Consider the following 20423-nt stretch of genomic DNA (forward strand, 5'->3'; position numbering starts at 1 on the left):
TATATTAATAACAATAAAAACGACCGTATGAAATTTATTTGAAAACCCCGTAGCAATCCGTAGGGCTGCAATATACGAAACTTTTTTTTTTAATTTTAAAATAGATCTCCGAAGGCGCATATCGACGTCAAAAGGTTCTACCGTTCGTAGCATAGCGGTAGCAAACGATGTACCGTATGTTAGTGCGACCTAAGTCATTTGCAAGAAGCAACGTAACATCCGATTTACTATTGTTTGATAAATGCTTCTTTATTCCATCATAGTCCAGAAGTTTTTAGTTGTTTTCTGTTTCGATAATAAGAATGCCTCAATCGACCCTAAATAAAATAGGCTTCGGACTTGCTTTAGGTCGCCAAATTGATACTCGTAGCGAAGACCTAATATACAGTCATGCAAGCGTAAAAGCTTAGTTGACGTACTTCACGTGTTTAGAATGCCTGGTTGCTTGCCGTATGTACCGTGACGTGTTGTTAAGACCAAGTTACGCTACCCGGCTGCGGGTGGCTAGACAAAGAAGATTTTTCCTGCATGCATATATAGAAAAAGAGTCTTCTCGAGTTCCGTACCAAACTATAACCAGCTAAACAAAAAGTTACCACATCTAACCGCAATTGGACCCGTCAACCTGCAAGTCAATGTTGTGTGATGCACTACAAATCAGTCAACTCCACCACGCTCGCTTTCCACACTCGACCCAGCCAAGATTGACCGCCAAAGCCTCCAGCCAAACCCGAATAGTTATACAGAAGTGTTTGCAATCCATTTCTAATCCCATTATATTACTATTTTGCGTCCAGGGATGGAGATGAAATGGCTACGACCGTCACAGCCACTGCCGCTGATGCCTCTGCTACTGATGTTGCAACCCTGTGCTTACAGCCCCGTAATATCTGAATGTTGAACTCCGTTGGTACCGTACTCTATGGCGCTATTAGCGCAGACTAGACAAACAAAAGGCTTGGGAGACGCTGTGCACGTCGCGCTTACATGGAGGTAGATTGGGGCACACGCGCACACAATAAGCTGTTGCGCACGATGCATGCAGGTATCGGCCTTCTCTCGCTGTGCTTGGCTCTCTACAGAATAAGGACAGCAATGCTTTTCTGCGATAAGAGCAGCTGTTCTATCACCTTTTGCGATCGCGAAAACATAGCAGGAACTTGTTAAAAGCTTTACGGGACGTAATAAGAGCTATATTATCATAACAAGTTCACGATCGGGCGGAAACGATGTCATCGTCTCTTATTTAAGTTACACCGGCTTTTCCTTCTTATTGTTGGTGCAATGCTACTAGTTGTCGCAGTATCACTTCCAGGTCCTCAATTATGGTAGCAGAACTAAGGGAGCTGTGTAAGAGCAATTGGAAACAGGCCAAGGTATGTCTGTTTGCTGTGGGTGGCAAAGTGGTGGTGGGCACAACATTAAGAGCGCAAGCGGGACATGGAGCAACCAGGCCTGTTAAAGGTCAACACACCCTTTATCGCAACTCGCCTTTCAAGCTCTTTCGTTATTTTGGGTGGACTATACCGTATGGCCAGCGATAGTGGCAATGGCAATGGTGCTGTCCGGGAACCCCCAGCGAGCCAAGACGCGCACTGACTTGGCTGAAAAAACCCACAAATGACGCGTTCAGAGGCTTTAAAATTTTGGAGAAAAGAGCCATAGAAGAGTGGTGGCGGCTGCGTGGGAAGGATACGGTAATCCAAAAGTAACGGTTTTCCATTGTGGTGCGCTGATGAAAACAAGACGTGAGCGTAACTTTAAGGCTACAACTTTCAAACTAGTTTGTGTTGTCTGCTCACAGTTGCAAAGCTAGAACCAGCAGACAAAACAAGGTTTCGTACGTTAGCAATAACACCAGCAGCGACTATTTAAATCTATAGGATATAGGGCTCCCGCTTCCCTATTAAGCTATTAACTTAATTTTGGTCTGCTGAGATCTAGCAACTTCAGTAAAAGGTGTTATTATAATAATAAGTTTAGAACGTTGGTGGTTTGATCTACATTTTGTGGGAATTAAACTCGCCTACCGTATTGTCTATAGTCTGATCGAGTGGTAAATGCTTTTCCTAGCGTTCCGGTTTGATATCAGCCTGGAACTTCTTAGTGGATTGTCCTTTAGCTGACTATTGAAACAAATCTCTTGAATGTGACCTTAATGCCCTGCGGAATGGGTGAGCGTGAATATTAATTTTATGTATGAAATGCATGAGAACGCGTGAGGGAATAAATGTACAAAGGTGCTTCATTTAGCTTCAAAGCGCTCTCGTCACTGTCTCATCTGAAAAATCGGCTTTCAATGCTAGAACGCAAGCCGTAGCGAAATCTGACGATCGGCGCATACGTGCACGTCAGAACAAGAAAACACGGCCCCTAATACAAGCAACGTCCATAAGGGCTAGACGTTTAAACGTAAACAAAACGAATTCAGTTGTCCAAATCTAAGGTCTATCCTGAAAATGTCAATGTAAACTACGGTACTCTCGAGCGATTTTCGAAGGGATGAATGAGCTGGATTTTCAAAGTGAGGGTTGCTCCGCATGACGGATATATACGGATGAGCCTTTAGACAGCAAATCGCTGAGAAACATGCACATGTCTTCTTAATTGCGTCAGTAAACAGAGGCTGAAGTAGACGATCGTGCCGTTTTCTCAATCTATTTTACGACTTTAGTAAAAGCGACCAGGGTGAATAACAGACTCATGCAAAAGTCTTGTTGATCGAAACAATCCGACGTACCACTTGATTTTGCCCCATAGACAAAATAATATACGTCCCGGTTTTTGACGTATCGATGAAATACGGTTTAATTATTAAGGAATAAACTTGAGAAGCAGTCCGTTGTTTACAGATGCTACATTCAAATGTGACCGTATCGAGCGCTTACAATATTATATTATACAATAGCACTGTCTAAACGTATAAATTCATTTTAATTCTTCCTACCGTTTTCATGATATTCAATTCATGTTTGATTGGTATTTTCGATGAAACATATTTTAATAACGGACCATTATAGCCCCAAGGATGCTTACGAGTTACGTCGTAGAAAGTAACTTTTGTTCGCTGAAGGGCCCCATAGTATACTTAGCAGTACTATAAGCCAACAAAACTATATATATGCAAATTCACGAAAACATTCTTACACAAATCGTCTGTAGCCTCATATCATTCAGTGGGCTTCCGTAAAAGGTTATTGATTGGAGAGACGTCTGAAAGTAACAGGTGCGGTAGGTGCAGTGCAGAATGGGTGATTCACAAGCGAGCTCGTTGATATGACCGTCGTCACGTGGACTAAGTAAACGAACATTGTGGATACCCCACAGGGGAACTCCAGCGTAGCGCGCTGCGGTGTTAATAGCAACAGAACATTCGGTAGGATCCTTTTGAATGATTGACGTTAATTCTTGCACGACACATGGTTAGTTGACTCAAATATTATATTTGTTGACTGGCTATTGATTTAAAAATTGTAGGCCGATGCGTAGCATTTATAAGAAACTACCCTTTACACTTAAAATCTCAGGTTAGTGAAAAACAAGGCGCTGATTGCTTGCTGTGCATGTGCCTTAAATGTCGATAAAAATTATAGCAGCTGTAGATTGTCGAAACTACCGCTAATAACTTCGCCTGAAACAGAATTCAGCGGAAGCCAATGGACGCCGAGTTCGGTATCTTTGAAAGGCGGTAATATTCAGGGAGTAGCAGAATCTGGGTGCCATAAGGATAGCAGGTAAAAATTTCTGTTACTTCTACTACTAATACTAAAACCAGCGAACATTCTCGGAGAATGCAAGGCCGTTGAAGGTTGCGGACGATAACGTATAATAGCACTTATGTGCACAAAATACGTTAACCCTTCAATATGATTCCATCTGTGTTTTCGTCTAGTGAACGTGACACGATCGTACAATGAAGGCCTACATACAGGATGAATGTACCGCCCTGCATGCCTGCGTGTTAGCGAGTCTCTGTTCCTAGAAAAAAATTGTTAGGTTTAGCTAGTTTGGTTCTGTTAGGCGAATACTCGCAAGAAGAGCTTGGTCTAAGAATATAGGTGAGCAGACAATGTTTATTGGCGAATAGTGCTCGTTACAGAATGACCCCGGATATATGCACACGGAGAGGTGTCTCCTCTCTCATGCAACAAACCTGCTACAAACAAAACAAACAAAAGTGCTAGCCTGTAATAATCTTTGTTGTGTTAGTTTCTCCCTTTGGATGTTGACTACAATTAGAGAAAGGAAAGAACAGTGATTGTCGTAATATAAGCAGCAGCTGTGGCAGGTCGTCACTTTTACACTAAAGGCAAAAGCCTCTTGAATTATCAAGTCTTCTTAATAGCCTTCTTTCTTCGAGCGCGCAGGATTTTTAGCCGACAGCAGAGATTTTGGTCTACCACCTGAAACAAATAGGGATCATTAGCGCATTCTTGTCTAATTATCGTATTATTATGATCGGTACATTAGTTATCTATTTATAAAGAATCAAGACTCTTTAGATTAATTTTCCGCCCTACCGGTTCTACTTATCTATCTTTATTACTATTAAACGCTGTGCATGTGAGCAATGCAACGACCACTTGAGGATACTCTTACTTAGAGATTTGTCTATAGCCTCAGTTGTGAGAAGGTATGCTACCTACCATAAAGGCTGCGGCGTTGTCGAAATACCCGCAGTAGTTGGGGGCAGAAAAAAGGGTGATAAGCTTTCTTTTACAGAAAAACTCATATCCATCCTCCACAACCTGTTGCATAAAATACGAATAGACAAATTCATTTGTTTGTGAAAGTGTGTACCAAAGGGCAGAACAAAACAGGACTTCATTCGATACCGAATAAGGTCATGGAATTTACCTGATGGCCCCTGCATATAAGTTCCATATCCTGTTTATTGAGAAAATCTTCGATAATGTTACTACCTGGAAAAGTTTGTTGTCATACGTTAGCGCTGTTGTGAAATATGCGGATGCCTAGCAAACATCGTCAACGACAGCAAGCTGAATTGATGCCCGTGGTCGTACTAACTTACGCACTACGTGTGGCGTAATGTAGATTCAATACCCTATAATCTTAATAGTGCTTGATCGTAATGGATTAAAATGAAAAATCATGCTACTTCATTAAAAATACGGAATAAACTACATAAAACCTAGTTACATGATGTTTCGTTGGACTTATCGTTGAATTAATGCTAATCTTTTTGCTTGATTGATAGCATTGATGCTTTTAATACATTATACTCCTGGCTGTATACGCAGTCTGTACTGCAGGATAACAGCGTATCGTGCTTCGCTAATGGAACGTCGAATCCGTATCTAGCAATCTGAAAATTCATACTTCAACTTCAGTTAGCATGCTTGGATTATTTATGTTGAGTGTCCAACAGCGTGTTCCTGTGACGTTCAATTGGTATTGTGTTAGCCTCTTACGGATACGTGTGGCAGGGACGCATTCTGCTCAGCACGAACGGTGTCAAGCAGTGCTTAAAGGCACTGTTGGATATCACTCGCCTACAGATTTATGGATGCAATCAAGTAACCTCAGTCGCCAAAACTAAAAATTAGTCGGAAACTTGGGTCTCGGTTCAAAAATCATTATAGATCTTTCATTATAAATGAAAATAACAAAGTTATGAACTAGCTATAATCGGTAGTTTGAGGCTGATACAAACTATCGGCCTGAAACTATCTATTTCCCAATTTAGTAAGTTCGCTAGGCTTGTGCTTTATTTAAAGAGGCTGAGGATAACCCCGAATGATTTGGTCGAGAGGAGACAATTTTGCAGTAGCATTATCACCACACACCTTCTGATCGGTGTACTAACGAGAACATTCCGTATGAAGAACAGCATATGAGTACTACGAACTGTATGAGCAACTATATAATTCTGCAATACGATAAAAACACTAACCGAAAACGACGGAAACGCCGCGATCGTTATCTGCCCAGCCGATGATATCCTTATCAGGATCAGACCAAAGGAGGTCGCATAGGAGGCCCGAATCAGGTACATCTACAGGCCGACGGATCTTCCGAATTTGTTCCATCGAAAGCAACTCTGGCGAAAGGCCGCCGTGACAACAGAATATCTGCGTTTCATTGTAGAGTAGTTAAAAAAAAAAATTGGATCTGAATTCAAATGTTAGCTACAGTATGTGATGCCATCTACACGCTTATAAACAAAGCCATGCTTTAGAGAAAAGCATGTTTTTGCAAATAAAGTATTCCCGCTAGCCTGTTGTTTAAGGTGACCTATCCATATTTCAGAGAAGTATAATGGAAATGTTAATTGGCATTCTGCAGAGTATTAAAACGTACGTTACTCCAGATACCTATGCGTATCTAATCTTCCGATGTCTGTGTCAAGAATTGCAATAAGGGTTAAAATACTTTACGACTAAGACACGGTGTAGATCGACGATTGAGAGCGTCACAATATCTTGTATCAATTAATTGAAAATGTTTGTATTATATATATAAAAAATATTAAAAAAAAAAATAAAATATGGCTTCGGAGAACATAAGGCCAAACATCGTCTCGCTATTTTACTTTCACCTAAAAATATAGAAATTCGGTAAAAATATCAATAAAAGCAATTTAGTAATTGATCACTCTTGGTGAGAGCGAACGTCGGGTTTTCATGGAACTTTTCGGATGAAAATGCTCAAAACATAGTTCAGGATGTACGGTAAAAAAACGCACTTTTTAAACCAATACATTAAAAAAAATCACCGGCGACTACATGTTTCATTGATTAACCTAAAATTGTTGACACTTCACTGAGCTGAGTTCCTCCGTACCTTTTCATCGACAATAGCAGCTACAGGCATACAATTGAAACATTCTGTAAACGTCTTCCATAACTTCACACTGTAACTGCAATGAACGTTCATTAAAAACGTTTGTAAAAAATAAAACGTTATTTTTCCAATGATTGTGCTACCTAAACCAACCGCCACCTAAAAACTGTGAACGATAGGACGAAAATGTTCTAGTATGTAATGTACAGTGGTACGTAATTACTAATTCTGCAGTGGAATTCGTATTTTGGATTGTAATTATAGAATCCTTAAGTCTGAACTGAAAAAACAATATTAACCTCATCAAAATACGACATGGTAGCGCTAAATCGGACATTTGTAAAATACAAAGGATATTTTAAAGGTCCTAGTTGTCGTGTCGAAAAAATATATATTTCTTTATATCTAATTTATATATAATAAATTCTATAGCATTCATCATTGGTACAGCCTACGAATGTGTCGGAGAAAACGGTTCTACTTAAAGGAAAACCATTCAACTGCGAGAAAAGCCATACTCGAAAAACTGATGCGCACTTTGTCGCTCGCTGAAATTGGCAGAAAAAAAATCGGTCGGCCGACGGACGGACGGACTCTGACAGGCATATTGGTCAAGTACAGGTGATGAAATAAGACAATCTAGATAAAAAAAATACAGCTCAAAACGACATTTGTAACAACAGATTGCAGATGTATATATCATACCCAATTCGAAAGTCGGCCATCGATCATAAAAATGATGCTATAGATCTTAAAATCAGGTTCTCTAGGATTTCAATAGAGAGATAAAACGTTGAGGGCCACGAAGAGAAGAACGCTTCCAGCCTCATTGCACAATATTGATTCTCAACTAAGGACGTTATTAACATAGCCAGCGTGCAAGGTACACGCCAGGACATCAATTTTGCTCGATGCAAACTTGGGAAAAACAAGATGGTAAATTGGTATAGGAAATTCAGTTAATAAATTATGATCTCTACAATCTGCTTAAACGACTTTGTCTCGTCTAACCTTGCTCAGTACCACAAATGCAACCAATAAACTTCAACAGATCTAAACGCGTTAACATGGCCTATATGACGATGCCATATATTCAGTGTCGACATTGATTTCTACCTACCGACGTTTGCATTCATCATAAAATCCGTATAGACGCGATATAGACGCAGCTTCATGATTACCGCGCAGTAGCTGGACCTGACGAGGATATTTAACTTTGTAGCAAAAGAGAAGCACAATCGTCTCCATACTGTGTTTACCTCGATCAACATAGTCACCTGAATGTGTTATTGAATCAAACGTCGTGGGTCAAATGGATGTTACTTTAGCACATATAAAACCCATCGAGGCGTGAATGTATCAGGATGGCGCTGCTGATAACTAAAAGGGGACCTAGAAAGTTATGATGGAATCAAAGGTTAGAAGGTCATTCACTTTGTCAGCGACGTGAGTGCCGATCCACTACTAGACGAAGACAAGCAGCCGTGTCCGTATAATTTTTGGTAAGAAAAAAAACTTCCTTTTTTATGGCAGATATTGGTTTACTAACAACTGGCTCCCTATTCTTACTGTTTACTCATGAGAAAATTCAAGCCTCACTGCTTGCCACACGCAGCTGCTGAACCCCAAACGATTATGGGATGCATTTCTATGGTATATATGAGCATGCGGCCATCGCTGGTAGAAAAATAGTAATAAAAATAACAAAAGGCGTAAAAAACAACACGTTAAGGTTTAATATATTTCGGATATCTACTTTGTATTTCATTAATGGCTTCAATGTCTTGCAATGTAGATTAAACGTAGCGGTACGCTGTAAAAGTGCGTAATCCAAGCCCACAACATATGTACCTAGCTTATCCGGGCCATTTTAATGGATTGGGCATTTCGAATTGTTTACTTATCGGCGTTTATAACTTAATTGGACGTTATTAGAGAACAACGACGATGTATTACTTGGTGACGAAATATTAAGTTGTTGTTTCTCGAGAGGTCGTTAGCGCAGTCCATCGAAGACTGCTGAAAACATTGGACTTTGAGCAGAATAGCTTGTTATCAGCGCAATCAACATCCGGGATGCGCAACCTAAAAGGACTTCAGTACTTCAAACGCAAAAATAATTTACAGTGAGCGAAATAAGAACTGGATAGTATCTTTCCTGTTGGCTTACCGTAAGATTCCCTATAGTACATATTGTACGTTCTCAAAACTCAAATGCTGAAGATGGAAAGATAGCTTTCTCACGAGCTCAATCCGACTGAAACATGTGCAGTGTACTCTAGAGACATTTTACACAACTACTATCAGGAAAAATTCCGCCGGGAGCACACCGTTACCACGGACAAGAGACTGCCCACTAGCGAAAGAATCCCGTCGTACAGAAAAGTCTTCGGTGACTCTACCGGATCAGTTCGGGAGTGAGCTGATGCTCTTATTCGAAATAGAAACACCTATTATTAGATGTGGTCTGAAAATAATATTGTTAATAATAACAAATATCTATATCGTATGGTATGTAAACACAGGCATAGCTGTCGAAAAACGCTGGCTTCAGTGAATTAGCAATAAAAGTAATACATCTAATATATATATATATATCAAGGTATCGTTTTCGAGGATTCGTCAAGTACCTCCCAAATACATATTCTTTGTTTTATTAACTAACTACATGTTACATTGGTGAAATGTAGACGATCAGCCCCCTAGCGTCAGAGGTTTAGCAATCTGAAAGACGAGAGTACTAAAAGGAAGTCCAGTTTTCATTTACGATGATAGTGCTTTAATCCAATGAATTGCTGTTACATAATACGCACAGAAGTATATCGAGCGGAAAATTTTTTGAAATGATGTATAAAGTGCCTTGTCGTAAAAAACATACCAAGAAAGAGGTAGCTTTTCTCAGGCGGATACCCTCCGACGTTGAAAATTTGTAGAAGATCGTGAAACTGACCATGTACATCACCACAGATCTGAAGTGGAGCCTCTACCTCGAGTAGAATACTCTCTGCCAAGAAAGTTTCGCGCGTGATATGACACAATCGTTCTACCTGTTTCAAACAGCAACATCGAACAACCGCGCGAGAATGAATCCCAAAAGTCAAAACGATATTTCGAAAAGTAAAATCATTGCCGCTCACCAGCCTATCAAAAGGGCTCATTGCGATCGATATTAAATATTGGTGACATTGCAGTTGTAGTTTATTGTACTTCTCCAATGAAACGTGCCATCTGTATTACCAACGTACCTCTGCTTCTTCGAGCTGAACACCTTTGCCGGGCATCGTATCCCGCACCTCAAGCAACTTCGAAATTAAACCGTCAATATCAATTGTCGGATTTAAAGCATTATCGTTGTTATTCTGAGTTATTTTGGGGGTTGTATCCATTTTACCAAAAGCTTTTCACGTAGATTTGGATGCAGGTCGATCCGCACAATCTATCTAGCACCAGTCAACGAAACTTTCAAGGCCGAAAAACGTACGTCGCTTTTATCACGACCCGGGCTTACTACCACGGTACGCTGGACTTCGTTTTTTATCAGTCAGACGAACAAACCAAAGGAAACGTTTGGTTCGATTGACCTCGAGACAGCCTAGTTTTATCCACAGCATTTTCTCAAGTAGTCAGAGCAAATAGTAACATAGGCGTCTACACAGAAGGATCCATCGCTTGAGATTGGCCTATAAGGAGAAGCACAAGCAAAACTAGTGTAGAGAACTCGATCTGAGTGGGCAAACACCGGAAACGTATGGTTAGAGTAGTCGCCGCCAGTCGCTACCGAGAAAAAGCTCTATTGTGATTGTTATCTCGTTTGTTACGCGCCTTATACAGCCCATAGGGCTGAACTGAAAGTGGCAGGACGAAAGTGTCCTTTTGGTGATTTGGATGTAATGTGTTTGCCTACTAAACTTTAGGTTACTCAAGGTTGTTTAGGTTAGAAATCATACATAGGTACACTTCATTTCGAGCTGAAAACCAGCCGTCCGATATAATGTTCAGTGCTAATACTCGATGTAAAAATAGAAACATTTATGGATAAAATTAGGTACATAGACTCCGACGTTTTCTTATAGCCGCGGCTGTTCCCGGCCGTCAGCCTCACTTCGTTCTCCTTAGCTAGCCTAATGATACAAAAAAAAAAGTACAAAAGTTGAAGATGAGTACCTTATCTGGGCTCTAAGTACAGCGAGCGTTAACGCAGTTGATCCTAATCAATGACCGGCACTTTATTCGAACAGATGAACATTTCATAGAGAAAGTGAAGCGGCCCAGAGGCTTTGGACACCAAAGTCAAATGCTAGAAGTAGGCGAAAGAGGATTTGAGCCGATTATCAAAACAGGGTTTACAGTAATCAGCATGTTGAATTACACGAGCAACGGCTCACTGAAGACGGCCATAGGGCCTGCATGGCTGTAGCTACTATCTGCACACATTTGCAGCCTCTCCATAGCATCTGAACGAGCTTCATAACGGCAAACTTTGTGACACAATCGTTATAAATTTTAGTAGTTAATAACAGGAGCAGTGACTTGTTCTAAATGCTGAGTACTGGTAGCGTTGCGAAAGCGGTTTTTATATTGGCCTGAATTAAGTCTTTGCTACCAGCTGCTATGAGTCAGGCTTAAACTTTGTTTAAACTTGACTCGTTCTGTATCATCGTTCTGACACGTTATTTGTTTTACCAGTGTTATCTAAAATCAGAATACGCGGCCGATTTTGATTGTTTTGAAGAAAAAATTTGCCAGTATAGAAGATATAGCTTCTTTTGTCGTTATATTATAAAATAGACAATAGACTAAGTCTCCAAAGACCAGAAGATATAACTTTGTGACAAAGGTCATTTTAAATCATTTCCCATAACGAACGTACATACATCACCCTTTCATTAATATACTAGATATGGTAACATATAAATCATTCACTGACCATTGGCCAGCATAGAATATGCCGATTTTTTATATGCCGATGCTAGCGTTTTTGTCGAACGTTTGAAGCGCTTCATAATAAAACTGCCACACATGGAAATTATGTCGAAATAAAGAATTCACTATTACTAAGAAAAAGTGGCGTTTCTATAAAGGCGTAAGATGTACAAGGTTACATTATTGCTGCTATTAGGAATAGTTGTATGACAAAATTGTCTACGGATTATAAGCAACAATTATGTCTTGTACCTTATTAAATCTCTGCACGATTTGACACTATACGTTCGCCTAAAAATTTCAGTGTATTTTGCAAAGATATAATGTCCTGTTTATTGTCGCCTAGCAACGTTTACTAGTAGGTCAAGAATTGGCCGTATTCCGACGTATCGACGACTCTGCGAGTAGGTCCAACAATGGCGTTTGTTCAAGGGTCATATCAACCTTATAGCTTGTTTCAACGTTAAACGTATATAGTGGATTTTACGTACGTATGAGTATAGTAGAATTTGAGAAAAGATGTCCGGGATACAAGCTGACGCAGTGTGCTTCTTTTCTACTATAAAGCATTAACTATAATTTTACATAATCAGAAATATTCGAACAGTTGTTATTACGTTAATTTTGCATTTTGTCTTTAATAGAAAAGCGTCAGACAACACTTTGTTTTTATTAAATTGTTTACTATGCAAATAAAGTATATTATCGAAGAAAAAATTAATTGCTAAGAATTATAGATGCTGTAAGTAAGTCCACAACAAATGAATAACGCGTTTGCAACTTATCCAAACATTACAGAATTTTTGCCAGAAGTTGTTCGACATTTTAGGTCCGTTCATGAGCCTCGTTCTTCGTTGGGGCTTCTCTGTATCTAGTCATGTACGGCATGTTAAGTTAAAACGAAGTAATATAGAACGCTACGTTATGTGTTCATACAGGCATCGGACCTGAAAAATTTGTAGGCATGTCTCTTACTGTTTAGAGTTTTACATCTGACATGAACTCTAGGTATCAGACCGCTGGCCCACAGCACGAAACGGCGTGTGTCCATGCCCAGATTCGAACCTAGACCACAACGAGTCTTTAATAATTAGCAAGCAAATACGTTGCCCACTAAACCATCACCGTAACACAGATACACGTCTGGCGATCTCCCGTATGTAGTTGGCTTTAGTCTTATCCGGACCGACGATATTGCAGAGTTGAACCGTATTTTTGCCTTTTCATTTTGTTTACCGAGATTTACCGAAGTCATCTCTTGCTTGATTTGATAAATAACCCCCTTTCATATGAATCTGTCGAACTGTAGTTCTGTAGGCCTAGTACTGTAGGCATAGTAGCCTCTGCACTGTTAACTGTTTAACTTTATTTATATTATTATTATAAAATCGACGGATGAACAGGTTAACGCCACATCGAATTACACTTTCACCTTTCGTAATGACTTCTCAAACGAAGACCCAAATAATGACAGAGCTGTGCGCCGTACCATAATATGTAGTGACAAATTAACTCCACCGATTGTCCTAGAGAGGGATCCCATCTACAGACATTTTACCATCAGCTATTTCCTCTCCTAACCCGTCCCACTAAGTTTTTATTTACAATTTTTTAATACTTATTGATTTTTGTTTCATGTTCTTGTTATCGACTCGAGTTTACTTGGCTGCTGGAGCGACCCTTCGCAAGCTGTCTTTCGTTGTGTTCGTAGCTGTGGATATATGTGCCCTTAGTTTTTTCTTAGTTCAGCGTGTTGGTCGATTCAACAATTTTTCAGTGACTTTAATTTTCCTTTGCTTCACCCTAATTTTATGCGAGCCTGGTAAAATTTTCATATTCCGTTCCATATGTCCCTACTGGTAGTATCCAAATTTGGGCCTAGGGCTTCCTAACCTTTGATTACCTTGAGTTTAGTCATGTATGTTTTTTTGGATATCCTCAACGGCACTGAATCTCTATATTCACACTATATCGTGTTTCAAGGGATTTTGCAAAGCCTTGTCAGAATTCCTTCTATATGGAAGCCCGCCGCGTCTGTCATTTTTTGCGCCCATAATATGTAAGATTCCGTTGTAAGATACGACCACTTCTACACGAGTTTTTTGTCCTTTAGTTGTTTAATGTTTTTAGGAATCCTGTCGGTGTCCTCGCTGTTAAGCCATGTGAAGTAAGACAATCTACGGCACTTTCCATTCTTTCCGAAGGATTCTTGAAACTGCCGCGTAGTGAGTTATCGTTCTCTATTTCGATCAACATTTTTCGGAAGAATAAAGTTATAAACGTGTCCGCTCTGACCTCTAGTGTCAGCTGGATAAAAATCCACTTAAATAATCCCCAAAAAAGACAGCGAATGAATTATTTTTCTCGGCGGAGAATTTTGCACCCGGTCAATCAACAGGGCACACAGCTTGGATAGCACTGACGATCCTCCCTCGTCGTTATAACCCACTCTGGCTTGTTGTTTCCTTCACACGTCCATTAATCGTCTGCTGCCTTAACTATCTGGCTAGTCCTTGTTTATAGTTCCAGTGGCGGAATAATTTTAGTTATTATAATAATATTAGGCTAAAACATAGAATGATGGCTTACTTGTCCTGCCCAGTAAACAACACTGAAACAATACTGGTCTGCCGATGTACTAGCTATACTTGCTGGTAGCGGTTGTCGGTAACGTTCGATAAAAAACAGTCAACAACCCTGCTTTCATAATTGCTTGATTTATTCCTGTGAATGTTTGTAGCTTTGCAATGCATCGCCCTTTAGTCGTCTCTTGTCAGTTCCGCTAGATACAAAAAGGCACCATTTGACGCGATTTAATACTCGACAAGGGCGCTTGAGGCAGTAGAGTTTCTCTAAAAGCATTGCCTGTTTCGAATTTCTTAGTGTATTCCGGTTATCTAATAGAGTGCTACCAAACTAGTTCTAAAGACATCTGTCCATTTACGTGGCCGAGATTGGCAAAACATTACTAAATAAACGCCCTTGTTCCTGCCGCTACGACCACGGCTAGCTTTCATTTGATCCGTCCGACGACCTCCACGAGTTCTTGTTGTGTCTTTGCTATTATCATCGTACATATTTAGTCAAATGTTGACCCGGAGATCGGTCCAGGGGGTCTGAAACTTTGCCAGGGAATCGAAAAATAAGGAACAGGAAACAGCAGTGATTTCCCAGTTACGATGTATATATTTACACACATTGTGTGAAAGGGATGAGTGCGTCGTTCCTACGCTGTTGGTAAGTTCAAAGCTTGCTCTTTTCCTTTCGCGAAGCCCATAAAGCGGAAGTGGCGAAATTCAAAGTGATGTAGACCCACATCTTTAAGCCAAGTATATTTTTCCCTTCCTGATATACTCCAAAAGACAAACGCTACAAATTTTGCTTTTGCAACTCTCGCTGCCCTTTCCACTAACAATTTTTCAAGCTTATGGTTAATCAACTGATCAACTCTGCCTCCGATCACCATTTACTCCAATCACAAAAAAAACCTTAAAAGTTAAAAAGTAGATGTCAATATTACAGGAGCTAGATGTTTTTTGAGGTATCTTGGTATTTCGATTTTTCATGTATCATATACGGTGGAATGCTATTCTTTTTACAGTGGTATAGCAATAGAACTAGGCTTTAAAGATTCCCGATCTCTGTAGTCATACATGGATATAGCTGCCGCATTTATCAGACAATGGAGAAAGATGTAATTTGTCGACTCCCAGGCCCAGCTTGTCGTTCACCTATCTTAGCCACTATAGGCCCGCTAGTCATTCGTGCGGGTGTATTTTAACGTGCAAAAAATCAGAAGAGTGATACAATCAAGGACATCGACAGGTCCGAATAAGCAGGCGATGGATCCAACAAAAAAGAGGAGCGATAGAAAAGTAAAAGGGGGGGGGGGGGGAAACTACGGTAGACACCTTCTGCTGATGACTTCAAAAGATCGGGGAATCAGAACCCAAACCACCTGCCGCATACTAAAAATTAAATAAATAGAAGCTGACTGTTGTGATTTTTAATCGCTCAGTGCTCATCTCGTTTATCTGTTGCCCATCAGCCCCGATTCGCCTTGTTTGAATGCTATTGACTACATCTGTTCAGTCGTCACTTTTCCCTCAAGAAGGCGCGCAACTCGCTAAAACTAAAGATACGCCAAGCCATTTTTAAGGCTGGGGCGTGTCTGTCTTTAGTTTCTTGCTTAGTTAGGGGTTCTTGAGCTTTTCCGTCATTTGCCCTATCCTCAGGCAGCCGTTGCGCAAGTGAATAACTAGTGAGTGACCCTTCGTATGCCGCTTAATCAGGTGCATGGAAAAGGGAAACCCTCTACGGCGAAAGAGACCGGCGCCAAGGATGTACGGAGAATAAGGCAGAATAAAGCCAGGAATAGCAAACGGTACGTAGAAGCATATTCCATATTTCATCCATTGCGATGCTGTCGGTTGACAACGGAACTATTCTCTCGCTGATTCGCCACCATTTCCTCTTTTGCCTGCCCAGAAAGAAAGAGTTTTCCAAAAAAAAAGTACACAAGAAGGTTGAAGATCTTATCAGGAATAATGGCGACCAGGTAGAAGAAATGGAAGGAAAGGACAGACCAAGAGACAGGAATAGTTCGTACGATATCTAGAATTATAAGAACAGTGCTTCAGTCGACTCGGGATCATCTTAGCGGCGGTCTGGAGCAGAACGACGGCAAACGGAAGAAAGCGAGTGAAGTGAGATCTTCCCAGCGTCGTCGTTTCCCTTCGTCTCTCTACCAATATTGTCTTCTTTAAGGCCAGCCTGATAGCAGGCAACAAGGAAGTGAACTTATGTACGTCGATAAAAGCGAGCTCTGATTTGAAACTGATATTTTTACTCATATATATATATATATATATATATGTAAAGAGCGAGAGAGAAAAAGAGAGAGGGGGAGAGAGAGAATGGTGTCGAAATGGGGAACTTCCGACTATATAATAAAAGCAGATAGTTCAATAAAACCGCATATGTTAGAAATGTCATTGTTGATGGTTATAATTGTTCAATATTTCAACTATTCTTCACAACCATACCTTCCATTTCCTAAATCGCTTACCAGTCATTCTTAAACTATTTTTTTTAATCTAAAATAACTTTATTCTGTGCGTCAAGCATATTGGTAGGCATAAATTCGACAGAGTGTCGCTCAAGTGTACTACGTGCCGAAAGAATCCTACGGAAATAAATTTTAGCTTGATAGCAGGCCACGACATGTAGAAGATCAAGCTACCAAAAAATTATTTCCAAAAGTGTTCGATAATTTTTTGAGGCCTTCAAACCTCAATTATAGATGACTATCTGGTCTGCCTTGTAGAAATCTTTTTTGGATTTCAGAAGTCACACGAGATCTGGCACTGATGTAGACCGTCGACTTCGGGCAAGGGAAGTAGTTAATAGTTTTGCTGACATTTCTCCAAGCGCGAATAGATCAGATGATAGCTAACCTTAGTTCAAATTCCAAGAACGGTCCACTGTTTTCGAGCATAATGGCCTTGTTCCAAAAAGAACCGACTTCGTTCTGGCACCAGGCGTATTCGGTGAATGCCTGTTTACTACGACCAACAGCCGGCCAAAGTTTGTCCGGCTTTAGACGTTACCCTGTACATATATATATATACCTTAACGACAAAGAACACACTTCTACGCAACAAATCTTACAGGAAGTATCAAAGCTGAATTAAGCTTTGATGCTTTCCAGAATAGCCTTCCGCATAATTGTTCGTCCTTGCGAACTTTACACATCATCCTGTGGCTGAAGTAGTATATTTTTTAACACCCTTTGCCAGCGATAGCGGTTGCTATATTATGCTATGCATGTTTAGTGCACGAGTAGGACAAAATTCAGTTTATGTTAGGTCACGTAAACAAGGGCTTTTGCAGCACATCGTCATGGAGAGTGTAGGCTTTTATCGGCCACGGGTCATTCTTTTCTAGCTAAGATTTCAGTAATTAAGATATATGCAATATGTAAAAAGCTAATATTTTGGCTGGTTAGATAGTCGCTTAGTGCAAAAAGCTGCACAAGAACAGCTAAAGCTGTTGCCGGGCTGTCGCCTCTTACTTCCACCATCCACCTCCCTTTCGTCCTCCAGCTGTACACACATTAGCGGTAGATTTGTTCGTGCAAGGATTCGTCCTATCGTGAACTTTCGCTGTGTTTAAAGAGGAAGTGATTCTCGTAGTGCACTAAAGCCAGGTGGTAGAGGAGTGGCCACATATCGTAGGAAAGGACACCAGACGATTCGATAGTAGATATAGAGGGCCGGATGTTTGGATATTCACGATCTTTCTGCCGCCAGCTTGAAATGGACCATCAGGCTCCTAGCTTGCCATCTGTGTCGTGGCCACCTAAAACCTTGGTACGGCTTAAAAGGATAACGGGAGTTAAGTGAGTGAGCGGGCCGTCATCGTCATTGTCGTCGAATAAAATGGACCTTTTTTTGCATACAAGTTATAAACTTACAGGGCTTATTGCATCCAAAAGTGGGTTAGAAAAAAGGAATAGAGATGCTTGCTGCTGCAGCGTTTACATAGTTGAAAAAAAATCCATAGAGCGCATATACTGAAAATGGCGGAGTCCTTTAGCTTCACCCGGCAGACTCGGACAATGTCCAGCGGGGCTTTCTAGTAACATTGTCGTAAACCCAGTTTTTTTTTACTGCTGTTGGCACGACAAGTGCCCTTTCCTCTTTTCGACGTACAGAGTGGTCCCTACACGCATGTCTGGGTCGTCTGTCTCAGCTTGCACCGCTAGTAGTAATCGTAGTGGGATGTGGCTAGCCAGGACTCATTGGCTGGTTCGTTCAGTGATGGCGGCTAGGCCAGAAGTGATGACGACGGCGGTGCTAGCACAGGCTGAAGTGGTGGCCAATCCCTGTGCATCGGCCAGATGACTCGATTCCACTGGGCCACTTTCTCTAAGACTATCACTCTAGGCTCGACAACTGTAGCCCAATGCCTTCAACTTAGACGGGCGAGCTAGTATTTTCCCCACTTGCTGAGGCAAACGTGGTACTTGCGGAACAGGCATACACACATGCACACGTAGACAAACACACATGCTCCCACATGCAGGCACATATGGAAGAAGAAGAAAGAATCATAAAGGCAAACGGCTCGGTGCCAGTCCAGCCGCTGTCAACGTACGCCATTTTTCTATTTTTTTTCAAGTCATTGCCTATTCAGCTCCTCACTTCGAAGCAATAGAAAGAGCAGCAGTAGTAGCAGTGGGATATATAAAGTGAACGATGGACTTTTCCGACAGCCATGGTTATACCTTTCGCCCTTTCTTTTTGCTACGCTTTGTGTAGAAAGAAAATGGGAAAAAGTAGCACTGCCGCTGGTTCGTCTCCCCTTAGCAACGGCACTTTCTTTGGCAACTACTGCCACTGTACACGGTGTCGAGTGAGGACTATTGGTGGTTTGTTGTCAACATCGGTCCGCCAATGTCCTTAGCCAAAAGAACGTGATGAACTCGGCGGCGGCGGCCCAACTCGACAAAGGCGGACCCCGACAGAAGGACACACAGTAAACGCGCTAGCCTATTGGTCTTCGGTCTTTGCTAGGGCAAAGTTTAACCGGCCCAATATCAGAAGATGCAATATTAGACTAAAGAAGGGTAAAGAACAGTACTTGGATGAAAACTGAGTAGGGAAAGGGAAATAGAGAAAAGAGCGAGGGAGAAAACGAGCGAGGGAGAAAACGAGCGAATGACGAGAGAGAACGTCAAATAGGCTTTACGAAGGCATCGGCTTTCTCATTTTGGCTTCCTTCGTCCAAAAAGTGCCTATCGGTTACCATCGTGCTGCAGTATAACACATGTATATGTATGTGCGCATTGAGTGTAATGAATGATCCTTTCATTCAAGCCACACCAGCGTCGACGCTATGCAACTGTGTGTATTCTTCGGTTCGCTTTAACCGAGACAACAAACTACATACGGAACACAACCTTAATATTTCCTCTTCCGATGGTTTCCTACTCTCAATATACTATTACAACAGTAATATAAATACTGCTAAGTGATATTAATACTGTTAGGCCTTGAATTGTCCTGTTGAAATGCCCAATCCTGATGTCGAAGTAAAGCATCTGTTCATTGAATGTTCAAAAGAAGAGGGGATCGACTTTTCGAAATTGAGCAAGTGCAACGACTAAATGTTTATTCGAATTTATTTAGTTCGCTTGAACGAAACGATAACTAACTCATCTATGGTAGATTAGGCCATGAAACCGTATCGGTAGTGTGCTTTCAAGTATTTCGTATTTGTATACCGCTGGTCCGCTGATGAGGTTCTCCTGTTTGATGATTTCAACTAGCTGACCTTGCTAAACAGATGTGGCTAAAGGAGCTTCGTTGACTCGCATATACGTGAGCCAGGTGCTGCGGAAGTTGCTTTCATGCTAAGTGCCAGCCTCTGGCGAAATCATGTAAGAAAGGAGAACTTTCCCACCGTTCGAGGGTGATTAGCATTAATTTTACTCCGCTAGCTGGGAACACGAGCAATTGCCTCACACATAAAGTTGCTTAGTTGGCATAGGCCTCTCTATATTTCCAGTTTTACGACCGGTATCGCCGTTAGGCGTTCCATTAGACGGCTGGCTCCCAGCACGAAATGAACTGTGCCCATTCAACCACAACGTGTCCTCAGGAGTAGTAGGCATATATGGTAATCGCTAAGCT

The 20423-nt window shown here is 41.0% G+C and overlaps 1 protein-coding gene across 2 annotated transcripts; it reads right to left on the minus strand.

Annotated features, from left to right (window-relative positions):
* Positions 1-4052: 4052 nt before the first annotated feature.
* LOC111252189 (serine/threonine-protein phosphatase PP1-gamma catalytic subunit B-like) lies at positions 4053-10560 on the minus strand. Of its 2 annotated transcripts, XM_022809689.2 has the most exons (8): positions 10050-10558; positions 9683-9851; positions 7925-8081; positions 6805-6880; positions 5915-6092; positions 4858-4922; positions 4647-4748; positions 4056-4403 (listed from the first exon to the last, which is right to left on the minus strand). In XM_022809689.2, exons 1-8 carry the CDS (start codon positions 10188-10190, stop codon positions 4329-4331), a joined length of 963 nt encoding a protein of 320 aa, XP_022665424.1. In that variant the 5' UTR covers positions 10191-10558; the 3' UTR covers positions 4056-4328. The 2 variants fall into 2 exon arrangements, with proteins under 2 accessions (XP_022665425.1, XP_022665424.1); XM_022809690.2 differs by lacking the exon at positions 4647-4748 and having other exon boundaries at positions 4053-4403; positions 10050-10560.
* Between the last annotated feature and the right edge of the window lie 9863 nt (positions 10561-20423).

This window comes from Varroa destructor, unplaced genomic scaffold (assembly GCF_002443255.2).
Source record: "Varroa destructor unplaced genomic scaffold, Vdes_3.0 BEIS01000001.1, whole genome shotgun sequence".
Taxonomy (NCBI): domain Eukaryota; kingdom Metazoa; phylum Arthropoda; class Arachnida; order Mesostigmata; family Varroidae; genus Varroa; species Varroa destructor.